At 41.4% G+C, this 22,567-nt stretch overlaps 2 protein-coding genes across 2 annotated transcripts in view; one reads left to right on the top strand and one right to left on the bottom strand.

The window, feature by feature from the left end:
• The window catches only part of ENTREP1 (endosomal transmembrane epsin interactor 1), a 51,158-nt gene extending 39,721 nt beyond the window's left edge, over window positions 1-11,437 (top strand). The window contains exons 9-11 of the mRNA XM_075278328.1: window positions 3,442-3,582; window positions 4,428-4,717; window positions 10,803-11,437. Coding sequence (XP_075134429.1) covers window positions 3,442-3,582; window positions 4,428-4,717; window positions 10,803-11,009 — 638 coding nt within the window. The 3' untranslated portion in view covers window positions 11,010-11,437. The remainder of the gene's footprint in view (window positions 1-3,441; window positions 3,583-4,427; window positions 4,718-10,802) is intronic.
• APBA1 (amyloid beta precursor protein binding family A member 1) overlaps window positions 1-22,567 on the bottom strand; it is a 567,069-nt gene that overhangs the window by 394,389 nt on the left and 150,113 nt on the right. The window lies entirely within an intron of this gene.

Raw genomic sequence — 22,567 nt, 5'->3', positions numbered from 1 at the left:
TCACAACACCCATAAAATACATGTGGTCCAGGATAAATCCATGGTCTGAATACATTGTCAATCCATGGTCTGAAAACATTGAATATATATGAGCACAACATAGATGCAGTTTTTGCTGTTGACCAGGGTCAAAGGTATCCAGCATTTGGGAGAGTGCTCAATTCCACCTAGCATTGTCTCTGCAACCTATTGTTTCCCGGCATTTTTGTAGAAAATGAGCGTCACTGCTGCAATAGAGGCACAAAATGTTCATATGTCTGTCTGATGTTCTGGATCAGAAAGTTTGACTCGCTCCACTTGAATTGGTTCTTCTGCTGATGAAGCAGCAGGAGTCTTGTGAGGCCTCTGGAAGAAGGAGCAAGTCTTGGAACACTCCTTTCCCAGGCAGATTCCCTGCAACATATTCTGAACTAAAGGTCAATGTAAGTGGCCAAGGAAATGAAGGTATCCAGGGAAGTTGGTAGGTCTCTTCCAGCTAACTCATCTTTATTATGACGGGAAAGATCTTCCCAAAATGTTGCCATTAATGCTTTGGGTTTGGGCCTATAGTACTGTATTTGGCTTAAATGTTTTATCTATAATAGCTATATATTTAACTTTTAGTCTCTAATTTTATCCCTTGATCTTAATTGGATTGCTAATAGGGAAGTTTAGTCCATCCTCAGTAGCGTAACTACGCCGTAGTAGTCATAGCGGCTGGTACGGGGCCCGCGACCCTAATTTTTTTTTTTTTCTAATAGGACTACTTGAGTAACCCCTGCAGGTAACGGGCCCTATTTATTTACTGATCCTAATTCCTGCTCACGGCTGCCTCCTCTTCACCTTCCTCCAAATGGCCCCTTGTGTTGAAAAATGATCTGTGATACACAAGGAGGAAGAAAGGGAAACAGAGGTGGCTGTGAGCAGGAGCATCGTCTGGAGAGCTCTGTATTGATCCTTATTGTTCACTCATATGCACATGAAAACGGGATAGTTCTACTTCCGAAACACGTTGTGCTTGTGTGCTGTAAATGAAAAAAGATAAGTTTTTATTCACCATTGATTCATCTGTGGACTCAATTCCTTCTGTGTGCGTGTGCAATCCATATGCTCTAGCGGTTCCAGTCTGGCTTTCTGCACTCCCTGACCTTGTGACGTGGTATAGTTCCGCTGCCACCTGTAATACGGATTGTAATTTCAAACTACATTAGTTGTTGTGACTATTTCACAACAACTGAAGGTGAGAGACCATCATTTGGTTCTAATATTATCTCTCACTTTCCGTTACTGTATTACGCGGTGTTCTGCTCGCCGTGTGTCCTTTCTTCTCATTGATCATTAAAGAGTAGTCATATCAGAGTCCAGGAGAGGTAAGTAACACTGGTTTTTACGTTTGTCATCTCCACTGGGCTTTCGATCATACCCCAGAGTATAATAATAGTTTTTGGGTGGTGTACACCAAAAATTTCAGATTCTACCGAACCCGAAATGTTTGCAATATTTGTAACAAACACTGCAAGGACCACTATAGGACATAATACTGTGTGGAAAGGTCACTGTGGGACATTATACTGTGTAGAGGGGCCTCTATGGACATTATACTGTGTGGAGGGACTGCTATGGGACATTATACTGTGTAGAGGGGCCAAAATGGGATATTATACTGTGTGGAGGGGCTGCTATGGGACATTATACTGTGTGGAGGGGCTGCTATGGGACATTATACTGTGTAGAGGGGCCAAAATGGGATATTATACTGTGTGGAGGGGCTGCTATGGGACATTATACTGTGTAGAGGGGCCTCTATGGGACATTATACTGTGTCGAGGGGCTGCTATGGGACATTATACTGTGTGGAGGGACCGCTGTGGGTCACTATACTGTGTGGAGGGGCTGCTGTGGGACATTATACTGTGTGGAAGGGGCCACTATGGGATATTACACTGTCTGGAGGCCACTTTGGGACATTATAGTGTGTGTAAATGGGGTGTTATAACATGTGAAGGCCAGGAAAGGGGCGCTATGTTGTGGGGAAGGAGGGCCCAAGTTAAAAGTTTGCTATGGGCCCAATGTTTGCTAGTTACACCCCGCCCATCCGGTCTGTAGCTCTAGCAATGTTTTACTTCTGTTGTTGTCTTCTCTATATAGCTTTGAACTTGGTTTGTAATTATGTTTATTACAGACTGCTTTGCTTGGTTCACATGTGACTTGTGTACTCTATTGTGTACTCTGTCTGCTATCCTTGGAAATTCCAGTAAAGCTAAAGCCCTATGTAGCAAAACACAGCAGAAAAAACGCACCAAAATGGATCGGTTTTTTTTCTACAGCGTTTTCATTTTATTTTTCTCTGCAGCTTTTCTTTCCTTATTAAATCTATAGGGCAATTGCTTGCATTGACATTTTAGAACATGCAGCCTTTCTGCAGCTGTTTTTTTATGAAATGTGTGGATGAAATAAACCTAATTCTCATTAATTTATCTGGTATTTTAAAACGCAGCATTTTTTCCACAACGTGGGGCCTTGGGCTAAGGCCCCACTGGGTGGAAATGCAGCGCTAAAGCGCTGCGGGAAGAGCCGCGGCGTGAGCACATTGTGGTTCTTCCCGCAGCACTTTCAACAGAAAGTTCACAAGGTTTTCCTTCGCAAACTTTTTGTTACAATTATATCTATAGGAAAGTCGCCGGCGTTTCCGTTGATATAATTGACATGCTGCGATTTTCAAAACCACAACAGTTTCGGAAATTGCAGCATGTCTGCACTGCGATTTTTTTCCGCAAAGTAGGCATGGGATTCACATGACTCCCATCCACTTTGCAAGTATTGTAAAATGGCACAATTTTTACCGCGGCGTTTCCGGCACAGCCAAATCGCAGCGTTTCCGGCCAGTGGGGCCCGGCCTTAAAGGATCCTATCTATACTGGTAGCTTATGTAAATTGAAGACTTTTCCTAAATATATTGCTTTTGCAATGCTGCTTTGTTTTCCTGCTATGTGAAATTATTCCTCCCATTGTTTACACAGCATTTCCTTAACACCAGACCTGTGTGATAGCTCACAGTTCTCTACAGCTCCGCTAGATTTCTAGTAATCTTAAATATTGTGATACTTCATGGTGTCCTGTTCAGCAAGCTGGGGGAGGGGGGTATAGAAAGTGAGAAGAAGAGACAGCAGACAAAGCTGCTGAAACAGGGAAATGGGAAAACCCCTTTAACCTAAATGTTATCAAGTAAATCAATAACAGAATTAAAAAAAAATGTGAGGTGTGCAAACTGATGTTGAAATATAACTGGTTTTCACAGCAAAGCAATATAAAATCCATTTACGGGTAAGTAGTGACTACAGATACTGAAATATTTCACGTGTAAACTAAGTTGCTGCTAAATTTATTGTAATGAATTTGTATAAATTATTTTTAGCTATTCATTGCTCATAGAAAAGTAAGCTGGTCTGTTTTTATCTGCAGAAGTTGCTGCCTTTTGTAATGCAGAAGACATACCTGTACCTTCATCCAGTGTACAACAAAATTCAGAAGTTGATATAACCAATAATCCCCATCGAAAGAGGTCACACAGTGACCCAGTCATCCATGATCTTCCCCCAAGAGGTAACACTGGAAGCATCTTAGACTTGTCAGATTAAGTGGATGTCCATTCTCCCTTGGAGACCTGTATTATGACTTTTCTGTACTGTGGCTGGGTGCACAAAAACTGAAAGCATAGCATGACTGAGCGCCTTCACTTGCATGAGAAACAAACAGTGCTCCTTTATGATGTTCTTTATAACCTCTTAGATGCTGCAGTCGCTACCGACTGTGGCATCTAAGATGTTAAATGGCCACATTTCATGGGTATTAGCTGTAATACATCTAACATATAGTATGGCTTCAGTATAGACCACACAGTATAGTTGGAATGCACATCTGCCATACGAGTGTGATGATCGGTGTTAAGAGTTAAAGGGATTATTCTTATTAAATATGATCAAATTTCCCTGTTGGATCACACAAAGCATTATTTTTTTCAGGTTGAATTTGCAGTATTTCTAGATATTGTTATATAATTGTTATACCATCCCCTGGTGTTCTTTTATCTCCAAGACACTCCACCTGTGTCCAGGACAGGTGGATCAACATACTGGAGCCAGCATACTAAAAATGGCTTCTTTTCACCACTACTGCATGTATGAAGTAAATGAATAAATAAAATTAAAAAAAAAAACATTGAGTGCCATGCCAAATTTATAATATCTCAATATCTGTATAATGAATTAAGAAATGGTTATGTTTTACATGATCCAACAGGAGTGTAACATTTAATCGTGAGACAACTCCTTTAAATGTGTAGCTTATGATATATATTTTTTATTGAAATTCTATAACTGATAAGAGTTAAGGTTATATATACTGTACACCATGTTCTTTTGTCTTTTTTTACTTTTTTTTTTATGTAGGCGCAGTTCCAAGCTGTGAAGCCGCTACTCAAACAGAGCTAAGACCACCAGTGACAACTGTCACCTTAAGACGAGCATTGAGAGCAAAAGCTGTTCGAGCAAGACCTAGGTCTTTAGTCGATTACAAGTCATATATGGACACTAAACTACTGGTGACCAGGTTTTTAGAGGAGCCATCTTGTCACATGTCAGAAGATGTCCGCGAACTGGTAGAAAGCATCAAAACAGTTTTAAAATCAGATGAAGAACATATGGATGAAGCCATTTTAAGTGCCAACTTCCTTGAACAGGTTAATTAAATCTTTGTTATATTATATTTATAAATGTGCAGGAGCTTTTATGACATTCTATTTTACACCTATAGGCATTGAAGGGAGTCTTTCATTGCTCAAACATGTTTTTAACTAAAGCCACATTGGAGTAGACAGTGTATCTGAAATCAAAAATGACACAGCACCGCTAAAGTTTCTTGGGGAACAGTTCAGGCTGCTCTGTGGTTGCGACGTCTTTAAGCAGAGGCAGAGGCGTTAACTCCATACGCTTGCACTGAAACCAATACTGTGAAGAGCTCTGTGATCTCTTCTGCCTGGCATTTCTGACGGACGTCCGTGAAAATCTCTATTTTATCCACTGATGGAGGAGTGGTTGGTGTTGGGGAAATATTCCTTGGAGCTCTAATAGGGATTAGAGAATTTTCAGTGGGTTTCCTGGTAACCGATGTTGCTGGCACAGAGGGCTCTCCCTCCCTCCCTTCCCTATGGGTTGCTTTGCTCTCAGCCTAGGCCTCAGTCCTCAGCGCTTTCCCCAGCAGCAGCTTGTTCCTGCGAGCCTAGGATAATCCTCCTCCGTTCACAATCACCTCGAAAATCCCTGACAAAAAGGGGGTCACATTCCCCGGGCTTGGGCCTTGGCTGCGTCTGTCCCCAGGGGCAGAGGGAGAGGAGCGCTGCTGGGTACGGTCAGGACTCTATTGTCAATATCACTGGGCTGAGTCCGTGGCACACAGAACACAAACACAACCTAAGGGTATGTTCAGATAGAGTTTTTTGCAGAAGTGTGATTCTTCATTCCACAGACTACGTTTCCATTGCTCCTGAGTCAGTGGCAGTGTGCGCTACACCACTCCATTCCGTACTTATTCGCAACGCTTTAAAGACAGCAGTTGTGAGTGCTGCAGCCTGAGCCCTATCCAAGTCTGAGACATAGATTACAGTATTCACAACTGCTGTTATCTTATTTTTAAAGCAGATAACCTATATAGTGCCATAGGTTAGAATTCTGCAATTATTGAGTCAGTGCAGCGTTTATTAACTTTTATGCAGCAAAGCCTCCAGCAAATGCTCTGTATCTTTATGTGGTCTGCCATTTCAGGGTTGCTGTGGTTCCATAATATTATATAATACCATTCATAGCTGATCCTGGAATATCTAAGAGGGAAGAAATTTCATGATGGCTTGTTGCTGTGGTACCATCCTATTATACAGTATCACGCTGAAATTCACGGAGCTCTTCAGAAGTTCCTATTATTTCACAAAGATATGTAAAGGCAGACAACAGGGCTAGGTGCTGGGTTTTATACATCTGTACAATGGGACGGAATAAAACACCTCACGTCAGTTATTACGCAGAGAATCACAATTCTTTTCTCAATATAGTGTGTATATAAAATGCCTAAAAATGTTTGCTTAGTCAATCTTTAGCTCAGGATGGTCACTGTGCGCCCCTTTGATAAAGAAAAATCATCCTACTCAATAACTTCTTGTGTTCTCAAAAAATTTCTTTAGTCTAAGGCCCCCATAGCATCCAGCAGCAAAATGCACTGCGGGAAAAACTGAGGCAGCAACGCATTGTGGTGTTTCCCACCGCGCTTTTCACAGAAAGGAAACCTCTGCGGACTTTCTGCTTCAATTATACTGTACCTATAGGGAGAACGCTGGTGTTTCCGTAATGGTTTTGGAAATCGCAGCATGTCCACAGCGCATATTTCCCACAACTAACAAAAGTTTCTGGCCTCTGTTGATTTGGGCTGACTTAATGTCTTCACTCTTTTCTCAGTGCCAGAGATAGGATCAGGGAGGGGGTTGAATATGGAAAAGCAAACTATTAGAGAGGGAGGATGGGATCCAGGCTCTGCAAAGCAAATGATCACACAGGTTGTTTAGTGACAGAAGAGAAACCATTGCAGAATCTGATAGGGGAAGGGTGAGATCACACAAAGGCAGTATCCGTGTACAGTATAGGAGGACAAGAAGGGAACTCATGGCAGAATCTGCAGGTGGAGCAGTACAGTGTGCATCAGAAATAGAAAATATGTGTTACATACCCATGTGTCACGTCACCATATCTGTATTTGGAAGAAGAGATCACTCAGGGATGAAGAAGGAAGGAAGCTGTGGTGAGAGCTGTAGTGGTCATACTGAGTTATACTGTAATATATGGAAAAATCTATTTTTTATCTTGTCAAACATGTACATAGCCTTAAAGGGAGTCTGTCACCAAAAACAAGCATATCAACTGAACTCCTAAGAAATATAAGATAGGGTCAAGTTAATGTAACTTTATTTTCTCCTTGTGAATTTCTGCCTCGGTTGATGAGATATTGTTGGTTTAGTCAATATTGTCAGGGTCTGGGGTTGCTAGGTGGGGTGGCATAGACACAAAAGTCCAGATTCTTTAGTCCAAAACAAAGGTAGAGTTTATTTTCACTCAAAAAGGCAGTGCAGCAACAAAAGGAAACAATACAAAAATAAATCCCTGTCTGGCTAGGCTCTAACTAAACATAGAATAGGTTACCTTACCTAGAATAACAGAAATCCAAAACCAATAGAATCATTCAGGACCCAGCTCCCAAAAATATGACACCTCTGTCAGCTCTCCAACCAAGCTCTGCCCAAGTGTTGCTGCTGGAGCTGACTTCTTAAGCCTCCTTGACGAGGAGACTCTCTACAGCTGAGTCGCTGCCGGAACATCCCCAAAGTATGGACTGGAGGGGGGTGGAATAACAGGTCCCACTACCAATCCTACCCGCCATTCCTAAAAATCCAGCCCAGTACTGAGCATTTACCAAAATGCTCAGCAGACAAAAGCTGTCTGCTGAGAACAAACACTCCTTAGTAGTCTGGGTGAGATGTACACCCCCTCCATTACCTGACCAGCCATCGGCTTACAATATGCAAATAAACTCTTTGGAGCAATGTGTGCATTGTCGCTTACAGTTTTGGAACAACAACAATGCCCTCATTGGTCCAAAACTTAATTTTTGTATTTACCAAAACAGCAATGTCTCAGCGATGGAAGCACCAGTTCACAAGGGGAAATCACCATTGATCAAAATTGAATCAGGTTACACTAACCTGTATATTTCTGGGTTGATATGCTGGGTTCTAATGACAGACTCCCTTTAAAGAAGGCAGCTTATTTAGGGCATTCATGATACTTTTTTTTTTTTTTTGGCATAATCACATTACAGTAGTCAGCATTAGTTCTCTGTGTAGTGGTCATGTTAAATTATGAGGATCGGCCTCTGCTTCTGGATTTGTTCTCTGTATGGCACAGGCATGGCCTTTATAAAAGGGCACAACTAAATATATTAGGACCTAGTGTTGGACTGTGGTGTCTACGGTCACTGGAAAATTTACAGCTACATGCAACCAGTAACCTTGCTCAGGGGCCCACTGGGGAATTCAGTCCAAGCCTGTTAAGACCCAACATAATATCAGACCCTAGATTGTTACCAGTTAAAATAAAATAAACAATTACACTATAAGTTATATAATATTCAGTAAATTTATTCTTATGGATGTATCAGAGTTAATCTGAACGTCTGCAATTGGTTAAACTCCTGCAGTGTCATATCTTATTACAGAAGACAACAAAATCATTGGACAATGTTTTTCCAATGACTCACCATTGTGTCTTGTTGTCTTCTGTATATTATGTTAGCTTTAATTGTTCTCAAGTTTTTCTCTGTCTATAAGTTTTGAAAGAGTATATTTCTTTTTATATGTGTAATGTCCTAGCATAAAGATATATGGTATAGCTCTTTATACCAATACACTATACATGTGAAAAAAATACTGTTGAAGCTTTTGTTCAGGGAAATCTCATTTGAAAGAGTTGAGTCTGGTTCAACTATTAGAATGCCTGACATAGACTTGATGAAACATTTCATAGAATAAGTTTATATAAATAAAATGTATTGTTATTACCGTATTTTTCGGACTATAAGACGCACTGGACTATAAGACGCACCTAGGTTTTAGAGGAGGAAAATAGGGAAAAAAAATTTTGAAGCAAAAACTGGTAAAATATTTAATATATGGGAGTTGTAGTTTTGCAACAGCTGCAAGGCCACATTGACAGGTGACCCTGCAGCTGTACGGGGATGCATAGAGCGTTTTTTTTGCGGGGCCAGCTGTAATTTTTAGTTATACCATTTTGGGGGATATCTATTGCTTAGATCACCTTGTATTGAAAAAAAAAACAGGAGGTGATTTAGAACTTTTATTTATTTCATATTTTTAAAGCTTTTTTTTTTTTTACTATTTTATTCCCCCCCGGGGGCTTGAACCTGCGGTCACTTGATCGCAAGTCCCATAGACGTCAATACAACTGTATTGCCGTCTATGGGACATTCTGTCTATTAGTATTACGGCTGGTCATAGAGACCAGCCGCAATACTAATACAGCCGTGACAGGCCGGGGAGCCTCATTAGGCTCCCTGCTGTCACCCGAACAGGTCGGCTCCTGCGATATCGCCGCGCAGGAGCTGGCCTGCAACTTTACAGGTACGGGGCCGGTGGGGACCGGCCCCGGGGGAGAAGGGGCCACGGATACTGACCCGGCATCCGCTGTACTAGAGAGGCGGATGCCGGGGAGGGATAGACGCCGGGGCCTGAGACATCGCTACGATCCTCTGCCCTGCATGAAGCCAGCGGCGGGGGCACGGAGGAGCAGGGCAGAGGAGCGCAGCGATGTCTCAGGCCCCAGCACCTGTAATGGCGTCTATCACTTGCCGGCTTCCGCATCTCTATTACAGCGGATGCCAGGCGCCACCTTCAGACTATAAGACGCACCCTTCTTTTCCCCCAAAATTTTGGGGAAAAAAAGTGCGTGTTATAGTCCGAAAAATACGGTAATTATTATTATTATTATCATTAATGTCTAAAAGTTATTAGAGATATATATTACAAAAGTAATGGCAACATAGCAATTTCAGCATACACAATGTACTGTATATGATGAGTAAGAATTCACATTATAACAAATATGACAGCAGCACACCTAAGCATGCATGTTGAAAAAAGAATGTGTAATAGTCAAAACCTCTTATTCTCATCTAATCTATAAACAAATGTGTCATCATCTTGTGAAATGACAATAAAACTATTAAGGAATGCTTATCATGTCAGGGTAATACTTGGATTATATATCTAACTTCAGAGGAAATCCTACGCTACAGGGTTCCATACGCAGCACAAAAAGCCCCAAAATAATTCCATACTTGTTAGGTCATAGCGAAAAGTGAAAAGTGCACAAAAAACAAGGGACTCACAATCTCAGGAAATATCTTGTTCGCTGTAAGTACAAAAGAACATGGCCAAAGGTACTGACCAGAGCAGCCACGTGACACAAATCACAAGACGGCTTTGGGCCAATAATATGTCCCCACCAACTTGGACTGAAAAAAGTGGCAAAGATGAAATACAATGTAATCTGCATGCTAAATGGACACAAAGAGACAGCGAAATTAGCTAAATTCTAATTATATCTGAATTTAATAAAAATGAATAATCAAATAGATAAATGAATGTGTTATTGACAACGCAAGACAATACTTCCCTGCACAATGTGTTCAAGTGCTCATCCCGTTTATATAACTTTACATTAACCATCAAATCTGGCATATCTGAAGATATCTCACATAGCAAGGGCGAGAGCTTACTAAGATCATCAGGGGACTCCAAACATTTTTTCACTTGCCACAGGGAAAATTTAACATCTTTTCAATTCATTGTCCTTGAGCAAGTAGTCAAACCAGTACAAGGAGGAGATTGGAGGAGAAAATTTCTCAAAAGGATTGTTGAATTGGCCACTGGTTATACTTCTATTAAATAGATAAAAACTCCTTATATTAAGATCTATAAACAGCATTTGGAGGTTCACTTCAGAAAAACTAAGTTCTAACCACTATAAAAAAAAAAATATATATATATATATATATATATATATATATCACAGTACTGTGAACCTAAAAATGATATGGTATTAAAAGGTGGAGAATTTTGTGATATTCAAGTATTTATATATAGAAATCTAAAGGTCTGTGATTGTTTTATTCATGACTATATTTTATTTTTATCTACAAATGTGAAGGTAATGGGGCCAAGCCACCCGATCATGTCTGCAACCCGAAGACAACCAAGCAGAAGGCAGCCAGGTGTTCTACATTTGGACAGCTGTGGAGATGTAAGCACTTTTTGCACTACACAGACCCAGAGAGACAATAGCATAAGAAGCCAAAGGACTGCCAGAGAAAGGCCCCACAGTCTCATTGGAGTTGTGCGTGAGACTATACTGTGATAAACAAGTAATCCAATGGAGAAACAAGTGATATCCCATTGCCTCCAAAGAATAGGGCATGCAACTGCTCCTTGAACTTGTCAGATACGCAGTCCCTATATGTAGCTCTTGCTGAATAATCTGAATGTTTTTTTGGCCAAAACCAAAGATCTATCAGGTTTCTGAAGTTTTTTGGTATTTACAGAGCATGTGCAAGTGTGGACAGTCTGATTGTAAAATATCCTGCAGTATGGTAATATGCATAATTATATATAATTTATAGCAGCCTCAGGGGTATTCTTTGCCAAGAAATTGTGATATATGTAGCATTGTAATAAAATAAATGGACTCCCAGTGCACTTTTTATCCTTGACTTTTGTATGCTGCCTTATCTCTCCGGTATACAGTACATGGAGGCTTTATATATATATATATATATATATATATATATATATATATATATATATATAATGCTGAACAGAGAGAAAACAATCAAGAGACTAATTATAAAAAAAAAAAAAAAAAACTGAAAAAAAAGTACTACATAGTTTTTACATATGTTGCCTTCCTATAGAGAAGAGGTTCTTAACCAGGGTTCGATCGAACCCTAGGCCATATGCACGGTTCATCTTGTGTACCAGTAAAAAAACATATACAGTGGGGCAAAAAAGTATTTAGTCAGTCACCAATAGTGCAAGTTCCACCACTTAAAAAGATGAGAGGCGTCTGTAATTTACATCATAGGTAGACCTCAACTATGAGAGACAAAATGAGAAAACAAATCCAGAAAATCACTTTGTCTGATTTTGTAAGAATTTATTTGCAAATTATGGTGGAAAATAAGTATTTGGTCACCTACAAACAATCAAGATTTCTGGCTCTCACAGACCTGTAACTTCTTCTTTAAGAGTCTCCTCTTTCCTCCACTCATTACCTGTAGTAATGGCACCTGTTTAAACTTATCAGTATAAAAAGACACCTGTGCACACCCTCAAACAGTCAGACTCCAAACTCCACTATGGTGAAGACCAAAGAGCTGTCAAAGGACACCAGAAACAAAATTGTAGCCCTGCACCAGGCTGGGAAGACTGAATCTGCAATAGGCAACCAGCTTGGATTGAAGAAATCAACTGTGGGAGCAATAATTAGAAAATGGAAGACATACAAGACCACTGATAATCTCCCTCGATCTGGGGCTCCACGCAAAATCTCACCCCGTGGGGTCAAAATGATCACAAGAACGGTGAGCAAAAATCCCAGAACCACGCGGGGGGACCTAGTGAATGAACTGCAGAGAGCTGGGACCAATGTAACAAAGCCTACCATCAGTAACACACTACGCCGCCAGGGACTCAGATCCTGCAGTGCCAGACGTGTCCCACTGCTTAAGCCAGTACATGTCCGGGCCCGTCTGAAGTTTGCTAGAGAGCATTTGGATGATCCACAAGAGTATTGGGAGAATGTCCTATGGTCTGATGAAACCAAACTGGAACTGTTTGGTAGAAACACAACTTTTCGTGTTTGGAGGAAAAAGAATACTGAGTTGCATCCATCAAACACCATACCTACTGTAAAGCATGGGGGTGGAAACATCATGCTTTGGGGCTGTTTCTCTGCAAAGGGGCCAGGACGACTGATCCGGGTACATGAAAGAATGAATGGGGCCATGTATCGTGAGATTTTGAGTGCAAACCTCCTTCCATCAGCAAGGGCATTGAAGATGAAACGTGACTGGGTCTTTCAACATGACAATGATCCAAAGCACACCGCCAGGGCAACGAAGGAGTGGCTTTGTAAGAAGCATTTCAAGGTCCTGGAGTGGCCTAGCCAGTCTCCAGATCTCAACCCTATAGAAAACCTTTGGAGGGAGTTGAAAGTCCGTGTTGCCAAGCGACAGCCCCAAAACATCACTGCTCTAGAGGAGATCTGCATGGAGGAATGGGCCAACATACCAACAACAGTGTGTGCCAACCTTGTGAAGACTTACAGAAAACGTTTGACCTCTGTCATTGCCAACAAAGGATATATAACAAAGTATTGAGATGAAATTTTGTTACTGACCAAATACTTATTTTCCACCATAATTTGAAAATAAATTCTTACAAAATCAGACAATGTGATTTTCTGGATTTGTTTTCTCATTTTGTTTCTCATAGTTGAGGTCTACCTATGATGTAAATTACAGACGCCTCTCATCTTTTTAAGCGATGGAACTTGCACTATTGGTGACTGACTAAATACTTTTTTGCTCCACTGTACCTATGTCTTGAATTTTGAAAAAAATCTTATTTGATTTATCACTAAAGAAGGGTTCGGTGAATGTGCATATGAAACTGGTGGGTTCGGTACCTCAAACAAGGTTAAGAACCACTGCTCTAGGGGTTTTCCTCTTACATGATATTTATCCACTGATTTCCCATACATCATGCAGTTGGCTAAGAATCTACAAGTTAAAAGACCTATTCATTTTATTGTGCTTATGTATAATTTACATCGTTCCTGTCATTCATGAAACAACAAGCTTGAAAAAGCACCTGGGAGGGGCAAAAAGATCGTTGCTACTACTGCTGGCATACCTCTCTTTCGCTGTGTTGGTTTTACCGAATATGTAATAAACCTTGAAAGATTTTTATAACGCCTAGGGTGTGTGCCCCCACTTTTTTCTATTTTTGTCTATGTTTCACATGCTATTTTTCTGGGTAGCTGAGCACCACCCGAATATTGGCGCTGGCTTGTATCCGACCACGCTATGTATATTTTCCTCTATACGTCTCAAGCTACAGTTTGGCAATTATAGGAGTGCCACCTCCTTGCTTGCTAGCTTCTTGATATATATGTTACAGGCAATGTATGAAAAGCAGGCATTCTATAGAATGCCCGGCGTTTCTAGGCAATGTATGAAATGGGAGAATCGTTACATATTTTGCAAATGCATTGTATAAAATACCTAGGCATTGTATAGAATGCCAAATGCTGTTTAGGCATAGTATGAAAAAGCTCCATGAAATGCGTGAAAAAAATAACTTGGAGTCCGTGACATAATGCTGGATAGTACTGACGCCTTCTTTAACAGGATAAATGAGTTTACTTTTGTTTTCTACAATCATCACATCATAGCGATTCAGCAACCAATAGTCCCTGGGTTCCTTCTTAATAGTAATTTTGGCTTTTTGGACATCATTGATTAACTTCTGGTAAGTAGTTTGGCTTAAGCAAATACTGTTTTTGGCAGCATTCCCTCAAATTTTAATCAGTTCCTCGTTGAATTGTTGTTTCATGTCCTTCTCCAACACTCCAGCTTGCTCCTCCTCCTCTTCCCACATTTTCATGGACATTCATTCACGAACAAAACCGAACTAAGTCTAATTTCAAACGCCTGAGACAACGGCAGAGAAGACCGTCATATTCATGCTAGAAGCGAAGCATGCGTGATCATCGTAGATGCTGAACTAAGTGCAAGCCTAAGGCAACGGCAGAGAGAGACCGTCGTATCGCGCGTGCGTGGCTTCATGCTAGAAGCGCCGTGCGCGATCATCGGAGATAATGATGATGCTGCTGCTGCTAGTAGTGCCTTGCAGAGGAGCTGAAGAAGCAAAACGATAAAGTCACCTATTATTTCATACTTTGCCACTTTCTCATTTGGCATTGTATAGAATGCCTAGGCAATGTGTGAAATGACGAATCGTTTCATGCATTGCCGGCTAGATTTAGGCATTCTATACAATGCCGGATTTCATACATTGCCGGTAACATATATAAGTTATTACAATATTAGAGGAGGCTCCTGTACCCTGTTGGGGAGCCTCTAGCCTGGATACGAGATGAGATTCGCTTGGACATGGAGGCATGCAGGTTCCATATGTTATCCAGGGGAACATTTACCCATAGATGTTGAAGCTGGGCCTGTTAATTCTGTACACTTTTCCACAGTGTGTCCTCTGGGACCCCCACCAGTCATGAAAGTATGAGTCCTGAGTCCCCCCTTGCCTGTTTGAAAGGAGGAGAAGTTGCACATGTCTATGGTTGCTCCACTTAATTATATGGGATTGCTGGAGATAGCCAAGTTCAGTGTGTTCAGCTCTTGAGCAGGCCCAAAAAGTCGAGTAGGGAAGCAGCAAATATGCCTGACCACCTTTCCATTCAAACTTGGGATCTGTGGATAGGGAATAATTGTTCATAATACACTGCCTATAAAATTTACTGCTATGCTCCTCAGACTTGCTTGATATTAGTATCACTGGAAGGACTCTAATTTTACATATTCTGAGCAGCCATCCTGGATACATTAAGGTCAAAGTAACATTAAAAAAAAAGTAAGAGCTTGATGCATCTTTTAAAAACTCCAAGTACTCAATAATCTATCCAAAATAAAATCCTGAACCTTCCCTTCAGATCTGTATAGCTGCAATGATATTTCAGCCCCTTACCCTAGGAAATACATTATTCTGAATATAGAAAAAGCAAACTAATGGGAGTGTGTTGTGTGTGATGACGTGGATAAGGTGATACATTTCAGCACCCCCTCCCAGTAATAGTATCTGACTGCAGCTCATTCAGCTGTGACCAGTTACTGTGGAGCTACAGTAGTTATTGATCTTTCCTGCTAAAAGCCAAGTCAGAGCATTTCAATCTTTCATATCGAGACACAAATAAAGGTCATTCTCCTGACATCTGGAACAGCACAAGATAACTAGCAGCAGGTCTCTACGTTGAATCCCTTGTATCCAATGTTTAAACTTTAATGTTCCTCTGTGAAGAGACCATTTCACGTTTTACATTATACATAAGGCAGGTTATGAGTTATGAATAGAGTGTGAATATTCTGTTGCACTTGACATTTGATAATGGAGCTGAGCTTTGGGGTCTCTGAGCTTCCCCATAAAATATTCAACCTGAAGGTGAAATAAATGTTCTATTGACACTGATTTATTTATGGTGTAAGAAATCTAATCAATCACCTTCTACACATTATAAGGTGACATTTCTATATATTAACTTCTCATTTCTTGCATCTATTTAATAAGCAACACGTGTAAAAAAAAAAACATCTGGAACTATGTTGATTAGGATTGAGCCGATCTTGAAATTTAATTTTCCATTCGAACCCAATCCCAAACCCAATTTTGATCCCAATGCAAGTCAATGGCATTTTTTTTAAATAATCGATTTTAAAAACGATCCTATTCACTACACAGCATGTAGTCCAAAATTTTTTCAATTTTTGGACTCCACGCTGTGTAGTGATTTTAAAAAAAATCCCCTGGCTACTTAGCCTCCCTGGTGTCCACTTACCTGCACAGATCCGCTGCCGCTGCCCGTTCTGGTCGGTGCAGTCCTCTCTCATTGAAATGCCTTCAGAGCACCATGCATGCCCCCACCACTCTAGGCTAGTGTTAGAGATGATGGGAGTAGGCGGGGCTTGTTGTGGCTTAGGAAAGTGTGGGCGGGGAGATGTGAGTGCATCACTCACATCTCCCCTCCCAGTGCCTGCCCACATTCTCCTAAGCCACAAGCCCTGCCTTCTCCCAGCACCTCTAACAGAAGAGGAGCGAGAAGAGCGGGTAGCGGCAGCACTTCTGTGCAGGTAAGTTGAGCGAAGTTCGCGAGTAGATAGATACTATCTACTCTTCTGCTTCGTCCCTGCTTTACTGTATACTCAGCTCTGCTACATCTCAGATGTAGCAGAGTTGAGTATACGGTAAAACAGGGACGAAGCAGAAGAGTGGCAGGCTGTGGTAAATCCATAGGAATGAATGGACGCAGCCAGCATGCAGGGGGTTAAGCGGCCGGACGCCGGCAAAGTCTGCGTGCCGGCCTGATCCATTCATTCCTATGGGTGCGTGCTATTCGAAACGGGAGTTTCGAATAGTACTCGCATATCTGATACTATAATTTTTCCCACAATGATTGGCCAGTAGCCAAGCATTGTGGGAAATAACCTCCAACCTCAATCCAGCCGGAAAAGATCAGGATCGGAACAGTGGAACATTTCCCATCCCAACTTCATCAGGGCAAGCCATTGCTTATACTTCACCTCCCTTATTTTATGGCTGTAAAAAGAAGCACACATTGAGTGGCATTGCTGTATATACTGGAGTGTCAGTTTGAGCAGCAGTATATGGTGAATGATTACTGCATGCACCAAACCACAGACACATTGATGTGGATAACTGTGAGAGGAAGAGCAACAATTTTTACCTCATGTTCATATTTGAAAAATAGTCCAGCTTTTTCAGCTGGCAAGCTAGACAGTAGGCACACTGATAGTGTGTCCCAAAATTTTTCAAAATTTTGTAAATTGTCAGTCCACCAACACCATGTTGATGAGAAATGTGATCCCATCTGGCAGGATAATCTAGGTACTTTTCTGCCTCCCAAGTGTGGGTCTCTGGGTCTTTGAATCCTTTCTATTTTAGAAGATATTCCAAAGGTGAAAGGTAGTGCCTAAGGTGGCGTTCACACTACCGTCGGTGTCCGGCAGGTAGTGTCCGCTCAAAATCTGGCACGGACATTAGGAGCGGACACTAGCTGTGTCCGTGACATTTGTCATTTATTTAAATGGGCATCGGGTGCGTTCTTTTGCACTCCGTGCCCTTCCTTCCCTGTCCGCATGTAAAGATGTCCGACTTCTCAAGCGGACAGAAGAACCCTACATGTCGAGTTTTTCTGTCCGCTTGAGAAGTCTGACATCTTTACGAACAGACAGGGAAGGAAGGGCACGGAGTGCAAAAGAACGCACCCGATGCCCATTTAAATAAATGACAAGTGTCACGGACACAGCTAGTGTCTGCTCCTAATGTCCGTGCCAGATTTTGAGCGGACACTAGGAGCGGACACTACCTGTCGGACACAGACGGTAGTGTGAACGCCCCCTAAGGCATTGCAACCCCTGAAGCAGAAGGGTAATACTGTAGGGTTAAAACTGTGTAATTGCTCAGGGACCAGATACGTCCTATGTAGGACTTTCAGAGAAGGTTCCATAAAGGTGACCTGCCAACTGGCTTTGTTATTAGAAGTATAACAGTCAATCCATTGGGCTGGGGTCAAGATAGAATCATGCTCTTGCTCCCATAAAATCAAGTCAAGTTTAGAGAGAGCCCTTTTCTGCTACTTGAAACATACAGAGTCTCTCAAAGCTAGTAGGGGTGATCTCTGGATTGAGTGGAGTAAGGGAGTGTAAAAAAAGGCAGTCCAAAATGCCTCTGAGAGAGGCCGGGATAAATGTATTAGAGAAGAACTCTTGACCAATGGATGAAAACTGCGCTACTCCAGAGATGTTGAATTGAACATGCACTTTATTGGAATTCTTTACACACGACGCATTCAAAAAAGCATTTCGGGGAGTACCCCTTTCTCAAGTGTATAGCCAGTACACACGTATCCAGTATTATACTCCAATCACATCCAAAGCTGCATCCTGGTGTTCACCTCTGTATCCTTATAGTATATACTTCTCTGTAACGCACTGCACTGTCAAGTCACCTATATCTTCAATATTTTAGGCCAAGTCCAAGGGTGCCAAAGTGAACCTTGGAGTGAAGTATGCCGATCGACAGGAGAGGAAGTTCAAGGTTGAACAAGGTGTGTACTAGCTATACACTTGAGAAAGGGGTACTCCCTGAAATGCTTTTTTGAACGCGTCGTGTGTAAAGAATTCCAATAAAGTGCATGTTCAATTCAACATCTCTGGAGTAGCGCAGTTTTCATCCATTGGTCAAGTGTTCTTCCTGAGCCGTTTCTCCCCGAGGGGGTGCTGGATATCACTACTGCTGCTGTTGTCTCCAGGAAAACAAGTCGGCTGGGTGCCAACAACTTCCCACTACCGTAGGAAGGGATACCAAGGGGTTGCTCGGTATACCAATTATTATAAATGTATTAGAGACGTACTCTTTGGTGAAAAGCCGCCGGTTACAGAGGAAATCATGGAGTCTGTAAAACCAGACATGTCTCCACCAAAAAAACACCTCAGTGGATAGGCCAGGTGGCAAGAGGGAGTTGAAAAACAGTGGAATTAGAGGTAAGATCAGGCTTTGTTAGCATTTTGGAAATGGACTCTTCTCCACAGTTGCAACACGTAAATGTTCACTCTGGCAGCCGCTACAGTAGTAGGGGCTGTAGACCTCAGGGCACAAAGCAAGGTTTGCAGAGAGGTCGGGGCTAACAATCCTGATTTCAATGCCACCCACTCTGGGCAATCAGATTCCTTGTGGAAGTAGCTAAATTGAGAGAGTCTAGTGGCAACATAGGATTTGTATAGGTGGGATACTGATAATCCATCCAGCCTTTTACGAAAATACATAATGTGCTGGCGAATATGTGGCCATTTATAAACTAAGAAAATCAAAAATTTCTTTCTAGAGGGAGGCTAAAGAGGCAGAGGTCACTGGAGTTGGGAGAGAGCTGACAAGATAGAGAGTACAAGGCAGTATTACCATCATAATCGAATGAACTCTACCGATTCAGGAAAGGGTGGGCAGTAACAAGAAGAAGTAACAGAGATTAATGCCTAGGGATGGGAGATATTTATCTCTAGACTGGAAGCCTAAATTTAGGGCAATCAATTTAATAGTGGCTGGGGAGACATTACAGTGGAAAATTTCCAATTTACCCATCGTTCACATCTGAACCCCCCGAACGGAATACCAAACGCAATTGCAAGCACTATGCAGTAAAAGCACACGGATCCCATAGACTATAATGGGGTCCGCGTGCCTGCCATGCGCTGCCCGCACGAATTATGCGGACAGGAAAGTAGATTGTGAACTACTGTTTGCATGTTCTGTGTGGAGATCTTGCAGCAAGCACATGGACCCCATTATAGTCTATGGGAGTCTGTGTACTTTTACTACACAGCGCCTGCAATTGTGTTTGGTATTACGTTCGGGGGGATCCCCATGCAGACTTCACCCCATGGAATACAAACACAGATGTGAACCAATCCTTAGATGTATTAAGCTTAAGGCCTGAAAATTTTCGCAAAATAGGAGAGAGTGTTAATCAGGTTTGGTAGAGAAACTAAGGGATTATTTAAAAGCATGTCATCTGCAAAAAGATTAGTTTTGTATTTCGTGATCACCAATACGCACCAATATCGGGATGGGAGCGAATAGCCATCGCTGATAGTTCTATCGCATGGGCAAATAAGGCAGGAGTTATAATGCAGCCCTACTGAGTGCCACAGAAATTTTGGATAGGTGTCGGACAGGTTTCAGGTATGCGATGGAGTCACAGTAGAGAGCATGGAGGGGTCTCTGAAAGTGATCAACGATACCTATAAATTTCAGAACATGAGCAAGGTATTTTCATGAAAGACTATCAAAAGCCGAGTTGACCCAGTGGACAATATTGCAAAGTTTCATGACATTACCAGGAAAGGTCACAACAAAGTGTGCGGCTTATTGATGTCGACAGCATTCACTTAACCACTAGATGGCATAGTTATACCTTTCAATATGCCACTTAGTTTACACTGGCAAAAAGTCTTTTGCAGTATTTTCCTATATCAGTTTACAAAACAGATCAATTTCCAATGTAGTATGCTGTAAAATGTGTCTGAATACATGGCTAGGAAGAATCATAATAAAACAACAGCCTGTTTGTTCAATATTCCCATTTTATTTATTTACACTAGTTTCAGACTTGCATGGGCTGTCCATAGTTCTGGTCTGTCGAGGACCTAAAAAAACACACTGCTAAAACAGTCGTTACATACAGAGCCTGATTGACTAGAATGGTGTCCGTCCGGTGTTCTTTTTAAACTGAAAGTAGTGGGCGAAAAATCTGTGCATGTAGGACTTGTTCCACCAGCAATTTCAAGTGGACCAAGGCAAATGTGAACATAGTCTTAGTTCTTATATAGTAAACCCCCCCCCCCCCAAAAAAAAAAAAAAGGCATTACCTTTACCTTTGATAACTGTTCTATACAGATCTATAGCTAAAACCATAGGGGCTCTATGGCACATTCTTTAAAAACAACCCACCCACACCTGTTTTAGCACCCCCCGCTATTACTTTCTGCTACCTGGCGCCCCCTTACAATATTTATATAATTCATATATAAATCAATATAACTGAAATTTTTTTTAAAAAAATGACTTACAAAATGTAAAAAGTTTTGTAGTAACAAGGCAGTCCATCTTACCCTTCCTCTCTGGCTAGCTGTGCGCTATTCCTGCTGTGCAAGGTGACAATTGCTGGGAGTACATACTGCGCTCAAAGCAGCAGTTGTCACTATTTTCGTCTCCTGGCTTGTTACCGCTGGGACCTGTCCTGCTGTGCATGTGATGTTCATACTGCAAAGTGCTTTAGCTTGTGCACTATCATTTCCACATATTAACGGAAGGCCAGCTTTAATGTGAAAAATGATATAAGGCCAGCTTACACTTATTTTTTTCAATATTGTATTTTAAATCAAGAGTAGATCTTACTACTACTACTACTACTACTACTACTACTACTACTACTACTACATTACAAGGTATTACAAGATATATTTATAGCATTTATAGCAGAGTAGATTGATCAATGTACAATCCTTTGCTCACTGATATTAATGTGAAAATAAACTTTGCATTATTCTTTACCTTTTTTCTTTAGCATAGTTGACAATTTGCATGACTGATGAAAAATGAGGTAATGTGAACACAGCCTTTAATGGACATTAAAGGGGGTGTTCTGGAAAAACAATTTTTTTCCTGGAGGCTAGGGAAGGTAAAAAAAAAAAAACAAACAAAAGAAACTCACACCATGCTCACCTGTCCCCATTGTTCCTAGCTGCTGTCTGGTCCTATCATTATGACCTGGGATGTGACAGGTGACGTATGTGAGTAACGTCCCGTATTCCTTCCATAAGCCATTGTTTGGCCTCAGTGGTCACATGCGGAGAGAACTAGTCCCGGGCACTGTGGGACTGGACAGTGGCCTGGGATATCAGAGTATGGTTTTCTTTTTCACTTTCCCTAGCCTCAAAGAAAAAACTGTTTTTCCAGGAAACCACCTTTAAAAACACAATTACGCTCATGTGATTATAACGTTACCAAACAAGTAGTTAAAGATGTTGTTTGATGCACTTGGGAACCAAGCGAAGATGTGATTTCTTCTTAGGTCGCAGAAAGTTTTTTCAGGCCCCTCCGTCCTGGTACTTACCTGAGTACCTTCTAGGTACACTCCTATAAGCAGTGAACAACAACTTCTTGGCCAGGTTGATACCTAATGTTCTCTGCAAAGTAGTGATGGTCTTCACCTTGCATCTCTGTATTGTTTAACAACAAGGTTTAATGCTGGGGCCCCAAGTTGTGATTACGTAGCGTTCTGGCCGCAACAGCAATTCCGTGGCAAAAAATGCAGCATATTACAGCACTTACAAAGTGGATGGGATTCTGGCTAATCCTATCCACACATTGAAGAAAATAATCCAATCTGCAGTAGAAATGCAGAGGGTCAGTGCACACAGAGTTTCTTGGCGCTGATTTTGACGCTGAATCCGCCTCAAAATCAGCCTCCAAAAAAGTGTCCCAATAGAGTTCTACCAATAGAGCCAAATTACTAAAAATGTCCCTTATAAAAAGTTTAATAATAAA

The sequence above is a fragment of the Leptodactylus fuscus genome, chromosome 1, assembly GCF_031893055.1.
Source record: "Leptodactylus fuscus isolate aLepFus1 chromosome 1, aLepFus1.hap2, whole genome shotgun sequence".
Classification (NCBI taxonomy): Eukaryota; Metazoa; Chordata; class Amphibia; order Anura; family Leptodactylidae; genus Leptodactylus; species Leptodactylus fuscus.
This window is presented reverse-complemented; position numbering and strand designations above follow the sequence as displayed.